Source organism: Ranitomeya imitator, chromosome 3 (assembly GCF_032444005.1).
Source record: "Ranitomeya imitator isolate aRanImi1 chromosome 3, aRanImi1.pri, whole genome shotgun sequence".
NCBI lineage: Eukaryota > Metazoa > Chordata > Amphibia > Anura > Dendrobatidae > Ranitomeya > Ranitomeya imitator.
In genome coordinates, this window is record NC_091284.1 from 761,075,289 (window position 1) to 761,092,345 (window position 17,057).

Consider the following 17,057-nt stretch of genomic DNA (forward strand, 5'->3'; position numbering starts at 1 on the left):
GGCTGGACTAAAAACCAAATTAAGCAAAACACAAAACAGGAAAATCCAAACTTAGCTTGTCCAGAAGGTTCTAGGAGCAGGGAGCAGAGGTAACAAGGCACACTGGATACATTGATAACCGGCGAGGAAATGCCAGCAAAGCCAGGTTAAATAGGAAACTCCCATATGCTGAAGGAACAGGTGGAACCCAGAAACCCAGGAAAGACAAGTCACCCAGTACCATCAGTAACCACCAGAGGGAGCCCAAAAACAGAACTCACAACAGTTACCTTTTTGCCGCTGGCCGAGTTTGCCCTTAATAATCGGGCTAGTTCTGCTACCTTGGTTTCTCCTTTCTTTTGTAATTCGGGTTTCATCCTCGTTTTTCCTCTGGTCAGGTGGAGCCTTCTGATTATCCTGGAGTGGACATGGTGGTGGATGGGTTGCATCGGATTTGGAGTCATGTGGTGGACAATTTGAAGTTGTCCCAGGAGAAGGCTCAGCAGTTTGCTAATCGCCGTCGCCGCGTGGGTCCTCGACTTCGTGTTGGGGACTTGGTGTGGTTGTCTTCTCGTTTTGTTCCTATGAAGGTCTCTTCTCCTAAGTTCAAGCCTCGGTTCATCGGTCCTTATAGGATCTTGGAAATTCTTAACCCTGTGTCGTTTCGTTTGGATCTCCCGGCATCGTTTGCTATTCATAATGTGTTCCATCGGTCGTTGTTGCGGAGGTATGAGGTACCTGTTGTTCCTTCGCTTGAGCCTCCTGCTCCGGTGCTGGTGGAGGGAGAATTGGAGTATGTTGTGGAGAAGATCTTGGATTCTCGTGTTTCCAGACGGAAACTCCAATATTTGGTCAAGTGGAAGGGTTATGGTCAGGAGGATAATTCTTGGGTGGTTGCCTCTGATGTTCATGCTGATGATTTGGTTCGCGCTTTTCATAGGGCTCATCCTGGTCGCCCTGGTGGTTCTCGTGAGGGTTCGGTGACCCCTCCTCAAGGGGGGGGTACTGTTGTGAGTTCTGTTTTTGGGCTCCCTCTGGTGGTTACTGATGGTACTGGGTGATTTGTGTTCTGCTGTCTCTGGTATCCACCTGTTCTATTAGGATTTGGGAGTTTCCTATTTAACCGGGCTTTCTTGTCATTTCCCCGCCGGCTATCAAGGTTATCAGAGTGTTTTGTTACCTCAGCTTCTGGCTTCAGTAATCTTCAGGACAAGCTAAGTTTTGATTTTCTTGTTCCACGTTTTGCTTTATTTTTGTCTTGTCCAGCTTGCATATAATTGTCTCTTTGCTGCTGGTTGCTTTAGTGGGCTGTAATTGCTCCTCATGTTCCATGAGTTGGAACATGAGTTCAAGTAATTACAGGATGGTTTTTTGAAGGGTTTTTTGCTGACCGCGCAGTTTACTTTTGTATCCTCTGCTATCTAGTTTTAGCGGGCCTCATTTTGCTGAATCTGTTTTCATACTGTGTATGTGCCTTCCTCTCATTTCACCGTCATTATATGTGGGGGGCTGCTATTTCTGTGGGGTATTTCTCTGGAGGCAAGAGAGGTCTGTGTTTCTTCTAATAGGGGAAGTTAGATCTTCGGCTGGTGCGAGACGTCTAGGATCAACGTAGGCACGTTCCCCGGCTATTGTTATTTGTGTGTTCAGGTTTAGGGTCGCGGTCAGCTCAGGTTCCATCACCCTAGAGCTCGTTGGTGCTTGTCCTTTTGTGATTCCCTGCCATTGGAATCATGACAGGCTCTACCGGTCAACCTAAAGAAAACCAACACCATGGTGTTCCAGAGGAGAAAGAGAAGATCAGACCAACACCCATCATTTGTCCTCAACAACTGCGACCTCACAGGAACAGACAAATATACCTACCTGGGCCTAGAGATTCACCGGTCAGGGAGCTTCAAACAAGCCATAGAGACCCTGAAAGACAAGGCCTGCAAAACCTTCTATGCCATCCAAAGGACACTCTACCATCTGAAGCCACCAGTGAGGGTCTGGCTAAAAATCTTCGACTCCATCATCACCCCAATCCTCCTGTATGGCAGCGAAGTCTGGGGTTCTCACACCTACCCAGACTGGTCAAAGTGGGATTCCAGTCCAACAGAAATATTCCACCTGGAATTCTGCAAGCACCTTCTCCAGGTCCATCGGAGCACCTCCAACAGTGCTTGCCGGGCCGAGCTGGGCAGATTCCCTCTACACCTAACAGTTCTAAAGAGGGCGCTGTCATTCCGGGCTCACCTGCATAGGAGCAATCCAAGCTCTCATCACCATAAAGCCCTGATACATGTAGGTGAAATAGAAAAACCAGAACCCTCGGAACAGCCCAGCCAAACCCAACCGGACCAGAACACCAATCACAACAACCTGACAAAAGCCGGAATCAGGAAGATGGCAGACGAAGGCCAGGAGAGGTATGTCAGTGACTGGAAGAATGATATCATCAGCTCACAGAAACTGACCATGTACCGGAGCCTACAGAGAGACTACAGACTGGCCCCATATCTGGAGAAACTACCGGACCCCAGAGACCGCCAGATCCTGAGCCGGTATAGACTCAGCGCCCACAGTCTGGCCATCGAATGTGGCCGACACAGGCAGAGCTACAAGCCCAGGGAGGAAAGACTGTGCCAACACTGTGATCAGGAGGCCATAGAGGACGAAACCCACTTCCTGCTACACTGCTCCAAATACTCAGCAGTGAGGGACACTCACTTCAGGAGACTCTCACATCTCTTCCCGGACTTCATCACCATGGAGGAAGAGAAAACATATATCCTGCTGGGAGAAGAAGAGAGAGCGGTGGAGATAGCAGCGCGGTATGTGAGCGAATGTCATAGACTGGGAGAAAGAACTATGATGCCATGGACTATAGCCCCCACCCTGGATCTGCCCCATCCACCTCCCCTATGCCATGGACTATAGCCCCCACCCTGGATCTGCCCCATCCACCTCCCCTATGCCATGGACTATAGCCCCCACAATGGATCTGCCCCATCCACCTCCCCTATGCCATGGACTATAGCCCCCACAATGCATCTGCCCCATCCACCTTCCCTACAGCTCCTACCCAACATCCCCACAGTCCCTATCCCTATTGCCTTTATACACTTGCTTTGGCAAAACTGATGTGTATCTGGTCCTGCCAATAAAGCTTCTTTGAATCTTGAATCTTGAATCTAATGGGCAGTGCGTGACACGTGGCTTATCAGGATGCTGTGTAGTGGCTATTTAACCTGAGTGTTTTTGATTTAATGTCTGGCCAGTAACTATATATTATTACAATATATTTACCGTTTGATAAGTAGTGTTATTAAAGCTTTCTTCTCTGGTGCTGTTCCTGAATTAAATGTAGGTACCAATATTCCACCTTTGTGATTTAATATTTATTCTAATGTTAATAGGTGTCAAGACTAGTGTGCTTGATCATACTGCCCTATGGATTATTAATGGATTTTTTTAAAAAGGGAACCTGTCAGCAGGATTGTGCATAGTAACCTACACACCGTGTCAGGTCGGCGCCGCTATACTAAATAAAATGATACCTTGGTTGATGAAATCCATCTTGTGGTTGTTCTTTCATTTTTATGTTCAGTTTGTAGTTAATGAGATTCTCGTGCCCTAAGGCGGGGAAGGTGTATGTGGTGTTCTGATTATATATTCATAATGCAGACTGCTGCCAGGTCACTGATCCCTCACTGACCTGCCCCCTAGTCTACGATATAATTGTCTAAGGATAACTTCCGTCTGTCTTTCTGTCACGGATATTCATTGGTCGCGGCCTCTCTCTGTCATGGAAATCCAAGTCGCTGATTGGTCGCGGCAAAATAGCCACGACAAATCAGCAACGGGCATAGTCCGGAAGAAAATGGCCGCTCCTTACTCCCTGCAGTCAGTGCCCGGCGCCCACATACTCCCCTGCGGTCACCGCTTACACAGGGTTAATGCCGGCGGTAATGGACCGCGTTATGCCGCGGGTAACGTTACCGCTGCTATTAACCCTGTGTGTCCCCAATTTTTTACTTGTAATGTTAAAAATAATAAAAAAACCCAAAAACCTGCTATACTCACCCTCCGTTGTCCGCCAAGCCGCTCGCGCCGGCCGCCATCTTCTGTTCTCGGCGATGCATTGCGAAATTACCCAGAAGACTTAGCGGTCTCGCGAGACCGCTAAGTCATCTGGGTAATTTCGCAATGCATCCTGGAAACGGAAGATGGCGGCAGCCGTGCGCGTATCGCCGGAGCTTCGCTGGATCCCAGGGGTGAGTATATAACTATTTTTTATTTTAATTATTTTTTTAACAGGGATATGGTGCCCACACTGCTGTATACTACGTGGGCTGTGCTAGATACCGCGTGGCTGCTATATACTACATAGGCAGTGTTATATTCTATGTGGGCTGTGTGATATACTCCGTGGGCTGTGCTATATACTACATAGGCAGTGTTATATACTGCGTGGCTGCTATATACTGCGTGGGCAGTGTATTATATTGCATGGCTGCTATATACTGCGTGGGCAGTGTAAAATACTGCGTGGCTGCTACATACTGTGTGGGCAGTATTATATACTACGTGGCTGCTATATACTGCGTGGGCAGTGTTATATACTACGTGGTTGCTATATACTGCGTGGGCTGTGTTATATAGTACGTGCTGTGTTATATACTGCGTGGCCACTGTTATATATTGCGTGGCCTGTATTAAAGCATCGGGTATTCTACAATATGTAAATATATAGCAGCCACATAGTATATAGCACAGGCCACGTAGTATTTGTCTGCTATATACTACATGGCTCCTATATACTACGTGACCTGTGCTATATACTATGTGGCTGCTATATACATACATAAATACATATTCTAGAATACCCGATGCGTTAGAATTGGGCCACCATCTAGTTTGCATAATAAATACCTAACATACTGAAGAAAGAGATAAAAAAAACGCTTCTTACAGTCACAACAGCCTCCAGGTTCCTAGTTGAAACCTGTAGTTTTTCCACTAGATCAGAGGCCAGTTCCCCTTACTGCGACCTGGTCTCTCCACCTGACGCTGGTCAGCCTGGATGCGGGCCCCATGGGTGGCTTCTGCACTTCCTGTGCCCCTAGGACCCTTTCATCTTCCTGGGTGCTTCTTTCCTTTCTCTCTCAATTTTCTGCTGGGACGAGCTCCTACCAGCTCCAGTCCCCAGCTCCTGCTTCTCATGTCTAATCTCTTCTCTTGCCTCTCACAGACTGCTCAACTTCTCCTTCCTGTCTCTCCTGACAACTCCTCACACTCCACCCACACCTTCTACCTGATCCCTCCCTGGCCTGGGGAGGTCTGGTGTTGGGTGCAAGTGTTAGGGTTCTGTACAGTGTTCCCTCCTTACCAGAGAGTTGGGGTACCACACCTCTGGCTGAGATGCAGTACCTCTGTAGCAACTAGATCTTCAGGGGCGCCACAAATATCTAATCAGAGCACCACATACACAAAACTCGCCTTAGGGCACGAGCATATCATTAACTAAAACTCAAAGTAAAGATTAAAGAACAACCAGAAGACTGATATCATCAACCAAGGTATTATTTTAATCAGTATAACGGCGCCGACCTGACACTGTGTGTAGGTTACTGTGCACAATCCTGCTGACAGGATCCATTTAAGAATGGGATGGGAGTTATATACGAGGAACATTATGAGTCCCCCAGGATCTGTCTGGAAACATACTGAACCCGCAGGAGAGCGTTGTAATCACAGCCACAGCTGTGGTCATCGCAAAATAGGTTGAACACAGACCAGAGCCAGAGACCTGGGTAGAGCCGATGCAGCACTCGTGAGTCCTACAGGAGTGCAGGTGCCAGAGACTTGGGTAAAGCCGTTACCACACCCAAGATTTATACGGTAATGCAGGCGCACACAACACCAAACTGTATACAGACGTGTCTGGCTGCGATCCGGATTATAAAGGTTTGAGGTTTTGTTTGGCAAATCAAGACTTTATTGTTTAACTTACCTGGGTCACTGGCTCGCTACCTTACTGGTGGGAAAGTCCCTGCATTATAGCAGCCAGAAACACAACAGATAAAGAACACATCCCTACCATAGGCTAGGTTTCTCAGTGTGTGAGATATAATGATATGGCTATAATCTCCTGGTCTAACCTCTTGCATAATTAGAAAGTGTTGGAAGATTAGAGCACAGATGGGTCACACCTTTCAGATAAGGTCTCCATGAGAGGAGGGACAGCACAACTGAATTTAGACAAGTCACAATTTTGCCTGTTGAACTCAAAGCAACTTTTGAGCAAAACAGACATAAGCCTGATTACTGACACAGCTCAAAGGCAGCATGGTGGGAAAGGGTAGCACAGCAGAGCTGACAATGCTATTAGAGTAGCACAGATAGAAGGGATTGTATTGTGACACAGCTAAACTCAGCTGTGCTGCCCCTACCCCCTCCCTTCATGGACCTTATCTGAAAGGTGTGAGTCATATGTGCTCTAGTCTCCCAGCACTTCCTAATACTGCAGGAGGTGAGACCAGGAGATCAATGCATGTTCTTATGTTCTTTTTATGCTGTGTTGCTGTTTGATTATGATTTTGAAACTTACACAGGGGGAAGAAGTACATGACCCCCAGCGAAAAAGGTCTTTCAACATCCACTTGGACATAACAATAGTTAACTTTTTAGGTGCCAAATACTTTGATTGCTAACAACTGCAATAGAGAGGGGAAGCTTAAAAAATGTCTTATTCTGCTCTGCAACCACATTATATTGAATGTCCAGTTCAATATGGAAAATTTGGTGAAAGGTCCTCATTAAGTAATGGTTCTATAGGTTCAAAATTGATTTCTAATATACCTTGTTCAAAACAGCTGAAACAGAAGTTTTCTAAATGTATGTTTAGTTCACCACCACAGCCCTTGGATTCTTGGAAAACAGAATTTTGTTCCTGTCTACAATTATTTGTCCATACCCTTGCAGATTATGGGTAGACCACAACCATCTTCAGAGCCCTTTGCAGTGTAGTTAATCCTGCCCTCTCATTTTAATTGATGCCACATCTAACAATAAATCTTGTGCCTGCTTGCCCACTCAAACTTTGTGCATGTGGAGCACCTCATAAAAAAGAGTTTTCTTTATTCACAAACTTTAAGCATAGAGGATACAGACTTCAGCACGAACCATGTGGGTAAGAATCTCAACGCGTTTCTGGATACTAAGCTCCCTAAGGCTAGGTTCTCATTTCGTTTTCGGGTGAGCGCTAACAGACAGCGTTGCACGGCGAAATTAACGCCGTGCAACGTGTCCGTTAATGCTCCCATTGCCAGCAATGTTAAAGCGCATTGCTAGTGCGTGCCATTTTCGGCACGCGCTAGCGATGTGCCGTTCTTTTGTGGCGCGCCTCGGACGCTGTTTGCAGCTAGCGCTAGCGGGGACATTTAACGCGACCCCTAAAAAGACATTGCGTTAGCGCAATCCACTAGCGCTTAGCGCTAAACGGATTGCCCTGATGCAATGAGAACCTAGCCTTAATCATGACATTCATGATTCATGTCATGATTAAGGGAGCTTAGTCTCCAGAAACGCGTTGAGATTCTTACCCACATGTTTCGTGCTGAAGTCTGTATCCTCTATGCTTAAAGTTTGTGAATAAAGAAAACTCTTTTTTATGGATTCGGTGAAGCTGGACATTCTCTTCTTTTTTTTGGAGCTAGATGGTATACCTTCCCACAGGTGAAGTATGTCCCCAGGACTTCCCGATGTGTTAATGGTGGTGTGGTGAGAGGCGCAGAGAAGGACGAGGACACAAGGTTGCAGTCTCTTTATCTTTTACTGAAGACTTCAGCATCCACAGTCCAGGGCACCAGATCACAGGGCAGGCAGAGTCCGGCCGGTTTGGAGGCAAGTCCAGAGTCGCCTTTGTCCAGGTGGAAATCAGTAGCCTTCCCTTGCGCTGCTTTGGTGTAGTCCCTTACTGCCTTTGGCTTCACATAAGGGTCTCACAGATGTGGTGTTTCGTTCTCTCTCTGTACCCAATATAGGATAGGACAAAACCCGTATGGCTGGTGACTTGGGCCTGTTTATAGGGTCTCTTAAATAACCCAGCTCTGTAGGTGTCACCGTGACTCCTGGGTGTAGGTGCGCACAGGTAACCTGCAATTAGCTGTCCTGCCAGTCTCTGAAATAAGGCGTAGAGGTCCTTACTCCCTCGGTGTTCCGGATACCGGGATTTTGCGCCTCAGAAGGAGGCAGTCTGAGCGGGGCTGGTCCCCTTCTGGTATCCTCTCATTTGCTTCGACTTCCTTCATGCTCGCTGCAATACAATTCTGCCTTTCAATGTCTCTTTCTGGGAGCTGCAGCTCTGAGGGCATGCATAGCTCCGTTAACCTTCTGTCCTCCTCAGACTCTGGTCTGGAACTAACTGAGCTGAGTTCAGCCAGCAACTGACTAACTTTTCCTACAGACTACCAGTTATATATATGTGGGGAGTGACCTAATAAATAGGAGCAGAAGCTCCCCCTGGTGGCCTGGAGTGTGAAATGTGTTGCATGTTTGTGGTACCTGGATGCAGTTATCCCTCCATGCCTCCAAACGAAGCATCACTCTCCCCGAGGGGAAAGCAATACCACTGTGACGACCAGGACCCTGGGGCGCCGCACATGCGCATAGTCGAGTTCAATCACTGCCTCAAATAGGACAGGGTCAATGTGTGTGATCTAGACTTTGGGGAGTTAGAGCTGAGGACAGGCCCCCCATGGTTCCCTATGTTTGAGGTTTACATAAATCTTTTCAGGAATAAAGAGATTATGTTTACAGGTATCTCAGGCCGCGCTGATGAATTAAATATACATTTAGAAAGGTGATGACAGTAGGAATGTTCTAGCAGAGAAATTTACATGATGGAATATACTGAGACAATTACCTGCATAGTATGTGAAAATAAAGCAAAGTTAATTACAATAAATATATTACAACAGTGTTTATTATGTCAGATTTTTTTGCTTTATTACACATTATTTTACCTTAGTGTTTCTCCTATTGACGTAAAGAGCAGAATATTCACACATCCCTGTAATAAAGAATAGGTGAAAGTGAATGATGCTGTAATGATATAATATCTGGACTTTTAATTCTATTAGTTGGTATATTACCCTATGTAATTTGATTATTGTCATTGTAAATAATAACTAATGGTCTAATCACCATACGTTACAACAATAAATTGCAGAGCAAAAACAACAATATTGAAATTCTAACGTCAAGGAGAATTTGTGGAATTATGTAAATCACAGGATGGATAGACATGTTAATGTTATGCAAATGATGAAAAAACGGAAACAGAATTTTCAAAACATCTCGATTTATTCAGTATTGAGAATCAGTTTCCAGAAATCCCTGAACTTACAGCCTTGGCTGCTATTAATGAGGTTTTAAATTGCTGTCTGAGGAATGTTCTGCTGAATGCATTTGGTCACGAAAATCATCAAGATCCACTGCTGGCAGCTTCTTTTGTAGTTGTCCATCAATTATGTCCCATGTACTCGATGGGAGGCAAGTCCAGAGATGCTGCAGGGCATGGTAACAAGTTAATGTCATATAAGATGCTCACAGAAAAACATGTGGTCTGGCATTGTCATGTTGAAAAGCAGCTCCTGGGACATTCTTGAAAAATGGCCATACCACTAGCTCCACAATTGATCTATTCTGGGCAACAAGTGAAAATGGACATCACATACAAAGCCAAACATGTCAAACTGTCTACACAAACAATCAGTCGTTTGCACAACATTGGGTTATGAGCTAGACTACAGGGTTTCCATTGACCTCACGCCACCGCTCTCAAAGGCTATCATGGAGCAGACCAAAGAAGATGGATTGGAGCAATGGAGGCTGAAATGGAGGTCTATGCTCTTCATTGATGAGTCCCACTTTATCTTCGACACAGTGATAGCTGGAGATTGGTCTGGAGACCACATGGGCGAAGCCATGAAGAGACCTTCACAAGAGAACATCACACGGGTTCTACTCCTGGGCTTATGGTGAGGTGTGGCATAATGTATGATAGCTTTACAGAACATTCCTCAGACAAACATTAATAACCCCACTGATAGCAGCCAAGATGTATAGGTGCGGGAATCTCTGCACGTGAAGCTTATAATCAATACTGAATAAATTTAAATATTTTTGACAATTTAGTTTCCATTTTTTCATAATTTGGATTTCATTACCATGTCTATCCATCTTCTGATTTCCATGATTCCACGACTCTTCATTCTTGGCGTTGCAGTTTCAATGTTGAGGAGTGTACGTATATTTGCAATGGTCTTAGTTTTCTTACTACAAACCTCTGCTCAGTTATTTAAGGCCTGTTGTGCATACTTTGTACAGAGTCATAAAAGGGCAGCCATGGGGAATGGGGCCTCTGCTGTAACTCTGTATGCCTCTGAAGTCACATGAAATGCATTTTCCGACTGAAAATAAAAAGTGTAATATTCTATGAGACAGCCAGACTTGTAATTATGCGATAACCTTACTTTAAGGGGCACATGTCACCAGGAAAATGTAGTGAAATCACAAATTAAATATTAGATATAATTTTGTGGAAACAGATTCAGTATAACCTGTGTTTTCATCATTTTATTCTCTGGTCTTACTGGGATTTTCAGTTGAGTGGGCAGTCCTATCAGTGATTGACAGCTTTATTTGCATAAATGTACAGACAGAAACAGCTGTCAGTCACTGATAGGACTGCCAACTGGACCAAAAATCTCAGAAAGTGACAAGGTTTAAATGTATAAAAACACAGGGCATATTCAATCTGTGCCCACAAAATTGAATATCAATCTGCTTAGCTCCCCCTGCTCTATAACATGGTGCCTGCAGATTTGATGCATTTTCATAGTGACAGGTAGCCCTTTAACTCAGTTACAGTCAGGTATAAGTATTCAGTGACCAGGATGAGTTTGACATCTCTTTACCTTGTCATCTCCATATAATATCATACATTCATCACTGTCAGTTCCACTGGAAAGAGAACAGAAAAAATAAGCTTAGCTGCTGAAACTTGTATACAACATATACAGGTGTTACCCATAAAATTAGAATATCATCAAAAATTAATTTATTTCAATTCTTCAAGACAAATAGTGAAACTCATATATTATATAGAGTTATAACAAACAGTAGTCTAGTTCATGTGTTTATTTCTGTTAATGTTGATGATAATGGCTTACAGTCAATGAAAACCCAAAAGTCATTATCTCAGTAAATTAGAATAATTACCAAAAAACACCTGCAAAGGCTTCCTAAACTTTCAAAAAGGTTTAGTCTGTTTCAGTAGGCTCCTGTTGTGAATTCTGTTGTCAAGCTCCCTCCTGTGGTCATGAATGGTACTTCGGCTGGTTCTGTCCATGGGCTTCCTCTGGTGGTTGTGAGTGGGGCTGCGGCTTCTGAGTTTCCTTCCACAGGTGACGAGGTTAATTCGTTAGCTGGCTGCTCTATTTAACTCCACTTAGATCATTGCTCCAGGCCACCTGTCAATGTTCCAGTATTGGTCTAGTTCGCTCCTGGATCGTTCTTGTGACCTGTCTTCCCAGCAGAATCTAAGTTCCTGCTTGTTTCTTCTATTGTTTGCTATTTTTCTGTCCAGCTTGCTATTTTGATTTTTGTCTTGCTTGCTGGAAGCTCTGGGACGCAGAGGGGCGCCTCCGCACCGTGAGTCGGTGCGGAGGGTCTTTTTGCGCCCTCTGCATGGTCTTTTTGTAGGTTTTTGTGCTGACCGCAAAGTTACCTTTCCTATCCTCTGTCTGTTCAGTAAGTCGGGCCTCACTTTGCTAAATCTATTTCATCTCTGTGTTTGTATTTTCATCTTTAGTCACAGTCATTATATGTGGGGGGCTGCCTTTTCCTTTGGGGAATTTCTCTGAGGCAAGGTAGGCTTTATTTATCTATCTTTAGGGCTAGCTAGTTCCTTAGGCTGTGACGAGTTGCATAGGGAGCGTTAGGAGCAATCCACGGCTATTTCTAGTGTGTATGATAGGATTAGGGATTGCGGTCAGCAGAGTTCCCACGTCCCAGAGCTTGTCCTGTATCATTAGTAACTATCAGGTCATTCTGTGTGCTCTTAACCACCAGGTCCATTATTGTCCTAACCACCAGGTCATAACAGTACAGGTGGCCCAAAGTACTAATGCATCTCAATAGAGGGATAAGAGAAGTTCTGAGACCATTTGTTTTTCTTTGCAGTGTGTTTTGTCTTGTTTCCCCTTTACCTCTGGGTGGTTCAGGATACAGGTGTAGATATGGACATTCAAGGTCTGTCCTCTTGTATGGATAATCTCACTGCAAGGGTACAAAACATTCAAGATTTTGTGATTCAGAATCCGATGTCAGAGCCTAGGATTCCAATTCCTGATTTGTTTTTTGGGGATAGATCTAAGTTTCTGAATTTCAAAAATAATTGTAAATTGTTTCTTGCTTTGAAACCTCGCTCCTCAGGTGACCCTGTTCAACAAGTGAAAATCATTATTTCTTTGTTACGTGGTGACCCTCAAGACTGGGCATTTTCCCTTGCGCCAGGAGATCCGGCATTGCGTGATGTTGATGCGTTTTTTCTGGCGCTTGGATTGCTTTATGATGAACCAAATTCAGTGGATCAGGCAGAGAAAATCTTGCTGGCTCTGTGTCAGGGTCAGGATGAGGTAGAGATATATTGTCAGAAGTTTAGGAAGTGGTCTGTACTCACTCAGTGGAATGAATGTGCTCTGGCAGCAATTTTCAGAAAGGGTCTCTCTGAAGCCCTTAAGGATGTCATGGTGGGATTTCCCATGCCTGCCGGTCTGAATGAGTCTATGTCTTTGGCCATTCAGATCGATCGACGCTTGCGTGAGCGTAAAGCTGTGCACCATTTGGCGGTGTTATCTGGGCATAGACCTGAGCTTATGCAGTGTGATAGGACTTTGACCAGAGCTGAACGGCAAGAACACAGACGTCGGAATGGGCTATGTTTTTACTGTGGTGATTCCACTCATGCTATCTCCGATTGTCCTAAGTGCACTAAGCGTTTCGCTAGGTCTGCCACCATTGGTACGGTACAGTCGAAATTTCTTTTGTCCGTTACTCTGATTTGCTCTTTGTCATCCTATTCTGTTATGGCATTTGTGGATTCAGGCGCTGCCCTGAATTTGATGGACTTGGAGTTTGCTAGGCGCTGTGGTTTTTTCTTAGAGCCCTTGCAGCATCCTATTCCATTGAGAGGAATTGATGCTACGCCTTTGGCCAAGAATAAGCCTCAGTACTGGACCCAATTGACCATGTGCATGGCTCCTGCACATCAGGAGGATATTCGCTTTTTGGTGTTGCATAATCTGCATGATGTGGTCGTTTTGGGGTTGCCATGGCTACAGGTCCATAATCCAGTATTCGATTGGAAATCAATGTCTGTGTCCAGCTGGGGTTGTCAGGGGGTACATGGTGATGTTCCATTTTTGTCTATTTCGTCATCCACCCCTTCTGAAGTCCCGGAGTTTTTTGTCGGATTACCGGGATGTATTTGATGAGCCCAAATCCAGTGCCCTACCTCCTCATAGGGATTGCGATTGTGCTATTAATTTGATTCCTGGTAGTAAGTTTCCTAAGGGCCGACTGTTCAATTTATCTGTGCCAGAACACGCCGCTATGCGGAGTTATATAAAGGAATCCTTGGAGAAGGGTCATATTCGCCCGTCGTCGTCACCATTGGGAGCAAGGTTCTTTTTTGTGGCCAAGAAGGATGGTTCTTTGAGACCTTGTATTGATTACCGCCTTCTTAATAAGATCACAGTCAAATTTCAGTACCCTTTGCAGCTGCTGTCTGATTTATTTGCTCAGATTAAGGGGGCTAGTTGGTTCACCAAGATAGATCTTCGTGATGCGTATAATCTTGTGCGTATTAAACAGGGTGATGAATGGAAAACAGCATTTAATACGCCCGAGGGCCATTTTGAGTACCTGGTTATGCCATTCGGGCTTTCCAATGCTCCATCGGTGTTTCAGTCCTTTATGCATGACATCTTCCGAGAGTACCTGGATAAATTCCTGGTTGTATATTTGGATGATATTTTGGTCTTCTCGGATTATTGGGAGTCTCATGTGAAGCAGGTCAGAATGGTGTTCCAGGTCCTTTGTGCGAATTCTTTGTTTGTGAAGGGGTCAAAGTGTCTCTTTGGAGTTCAGAAGGTTTCATTTTTGGGTTTCATTTTTTCCCCTTCTACTATCGAGATGGACCCTGTTAAAGTCCAGGCCATTTCTGATTGGACTCAGCCGACATCTGTGAAGAGTCTGCAAAAGTTCCTGGGCTTTGCTAATTTTTATCGTCGCTTCATCAGTAATTTTTCTAGTGTTGCTAAACCGTTGACTGATTTGACCAAGAAGGGTGCTGATGTGGTCAATTGGTCTTCTGCGGCTGTGGAAGCTTTTCAGGAGTTGAAGCGTCATTTTTCTTCTGCCCCTGTGTTGTGCCAGGCTGATGTTTCGCTCCCGTTTCAGGTCGAGGTTGATGCTTCTGAGATTGGAGCAGGGGCTGTTTTGTCGCAAAGAAGTTCTGATGGCTCGGTGATGAAACCATGTGCCTTCTTTTCTAGAAAGTTTTCGCCTGCTGAGCGCAATTATGATGTTGGCAATCGAGAGTTGTTGGCCATGAAGTGGGCATTCGAGGAGTGGCGTCATTGGCTTGAAGGAGCCAAGCATCGCGTGGTGGTCTTGACGGATCACAAGAATTTAACTTATCTCGAATCTGCCAAACGGTTGAATCCTAGACAGGCTCGATGGTCGCTATTTTTCTCCCGTTTTGATTTTGTGGTTTCGTACCTTCCGGGCTCTAAGAATGTGAAGGCTGATGCCCTGTCAAGGAGTTTTGTGCCCGACTCTCCGGGTGTTCCTGAGCCGGCGGGTATTCTCAAAGAGGGGGTAATTTTGTCTGCCATTTCCCCTGATTTGCGGCGGGTGCTGCAAAAATTTCAGGCTGATAGACCTGACCGTTGCCCAGCAGAGAAACTGTTTGTCCCTGATAAATGGACTAGTAGAGTTATCTCTGAGGTTCATTGTTCGGTGTTGGCTGGTCATCGTGGAATCTTTGGTACCAGAGATTTGGTGGCTAGATCCTTTTGGTGGCCGTCTTTGTCACGGGATGTGCGTTCTTTTGTGCAGTCCTGTGGGACTTGTGCTCGGGCTAAGCCCTGCTGTTCTCATGCCAGTGGGTTGCTTTTTCCCTTGCCGGTCCCGAAGAGGCCCTGGACGCATATTTCTATGGATTTTATTTCGGATCTCCCTGTCTCTCAAAAGATGTCGGTCATTTGGGTGGTTTGTGATCGCTTCTCTAAGATGGTCCATTTGGTACCCTTGTCTAAATTGCCTTCCTCCTCTGATTTGGTGCCATTGTTTTTCCAGCATGTGGTTCGTTTACATGGCATTCCGGAGAACATCGTTTCGGACAGAGGTTCCCAGTTTGTTTCGAGGTTTTGGCGATCCTTTTGTGCTAGGATGGGCATTGATTTGTCTTTTTCCTCGGCTTTCCATCCTCAGACAAATGGCCAAACCGAACGAACTAATCAGACTTTTGAAACATATCTGAGATGCTTTGTTTCTGCTGATCAGGATGATTGGGTGTCCTTTTTGCCTTTGGCTGAGTTCGCCCTTAATAATCGGGCCAGCTCGGCTACTTTAGTTTCGCCGTTTTTCTGCAATTCTGGTTTCCATCCTCGTTTCTCTTCAGGGCAGGTTGAGTCTTCGGACTGTCCTGGTGTAGATACTGTGGTGGATAGGTTGCAGCAGATTTGGACTCATGTGGTGGACAATTTGACATTGTCCCAGGAGAAGGCTCAACGTTTCGCTAACCGTCGGCGCTGTGTGGGTCCCCGACTTCGTGTTGGGGATTTGGTTTGGTTATCGTCTCGTTATGTTCCTATGAAGGTTTCCTCTCCTAAGTTTAAGCCTCGTTTCATTGGTCCGTATAAGATTTCTGAGGTTCTCAATCCTGTGTCATTTCGTTTGACCCTTCCAGCTTCTTTTGCCATCCATGATGTATTCCATAGGTCGTTGTTGCGGAGATACGTGGCGCCTGTGGTTCCATCCATTGATCCTCCTGCCCCGGTGTTGGTTGAGGGGGAGTTGGAGTATGTGGTGGAGAAGATTTTGGATTCTCGTATTTCGAGACGGAAACTCCAGTACCTGGTCAAGTGGAAGGGTTATGGTCAGGAAGATAATTCCTGGGTCTTTGCCTCTGATGGTCATGCTGCCGATCTGGTTCGTGCCTTTCATTTGCCTCATCCTGGTCGGCCTGGGGGCTCTGGTGAGGGTTCGGTGACCCTTCCTCAAGGGGGGTACTGTTGTGAATTCTGTTGCCAAGCTCCCTCCTGTGGTCATGAATGGTACTTCAGCTGGTTCTGTCCATGGGCTTCCTCTGGTGGTTGTGAGTGGGGCTGCGGCTTCTGAGTTTCCTTCCACAGGTGACGAGGTTAATTCGTTAGCTGGCTGCTCTATTTAACTCCACTTAGATCATTGCTCCAGGCCACCTGTCAATGTTCCAGTATTGGTCTAGTTCGCTCCTGGATCGTTCTTGTGACCTGTCTTCCCAGCAGAAGCTAAGTTCCTGCTTGTTTTTTCTATTAATATACAAAATCCCATAGCTATCGTGATAGTCAGGGTACGGGAGTACTAAATTAGTACACCCCCCCCGACAAAACAGTCCGCTCCACATAGCATATGTCAAAAATAGGAGAAAAAGGAGCATGCCATGGACAATATATATAATATTAAGTCTTTATTAGTACATAAAAATCAGTAATAAATCACAGTATATACATTCCAATGAACAGCAAAAAGGGGGACAGTTACTCCAAATGACCCCTGAAAAATGCTGCAGGGAGAATTCCACATATAGTGGGTAAAGTACACCATGTACTCCCCAGCAGCGCTATAGAGGCACGGCAGGACCAGGGTAGAGCAGAGTGATAAGTCTATCTGCAATAGAGCAGAGCCCACATGGGCTGCATATGCATATTAATAAAATAATAGTGCCCTACCAACATGGACTCACCAGAATAAGTGCAAAG

The 17,057-nt window shown here is 45.4% G+C and overlaps 1 protein-coding gene across 1 annotated transcript in view; it reads right to left on the reverse strand.

The window, feature by feature from the left end:
- LOC138671096 (cilia- and flagella-associated protein 337-like) overlaps positions 1-17,057 on the reverse strand; it is a 262,921-nt gene that overhangs the window by 181,630 nt on the left and 64,234 nt on the right. The window contains exons 9-10 of the mRNA XM_069759005.1: positions 10,947-10,992; positions 8,991-9,037 (exon numbers count right to left, since the gene is read on the reverse strand). Coding sequence (XP_069615106.1) covers positions 8,991-9,037; positions 10,947-10,992 — 93 coding nt within the window. The remainder of the gene's footprint in view (positions 1-8,990; positions 9,038-10,946; positions 10,993-17,057) is intronic.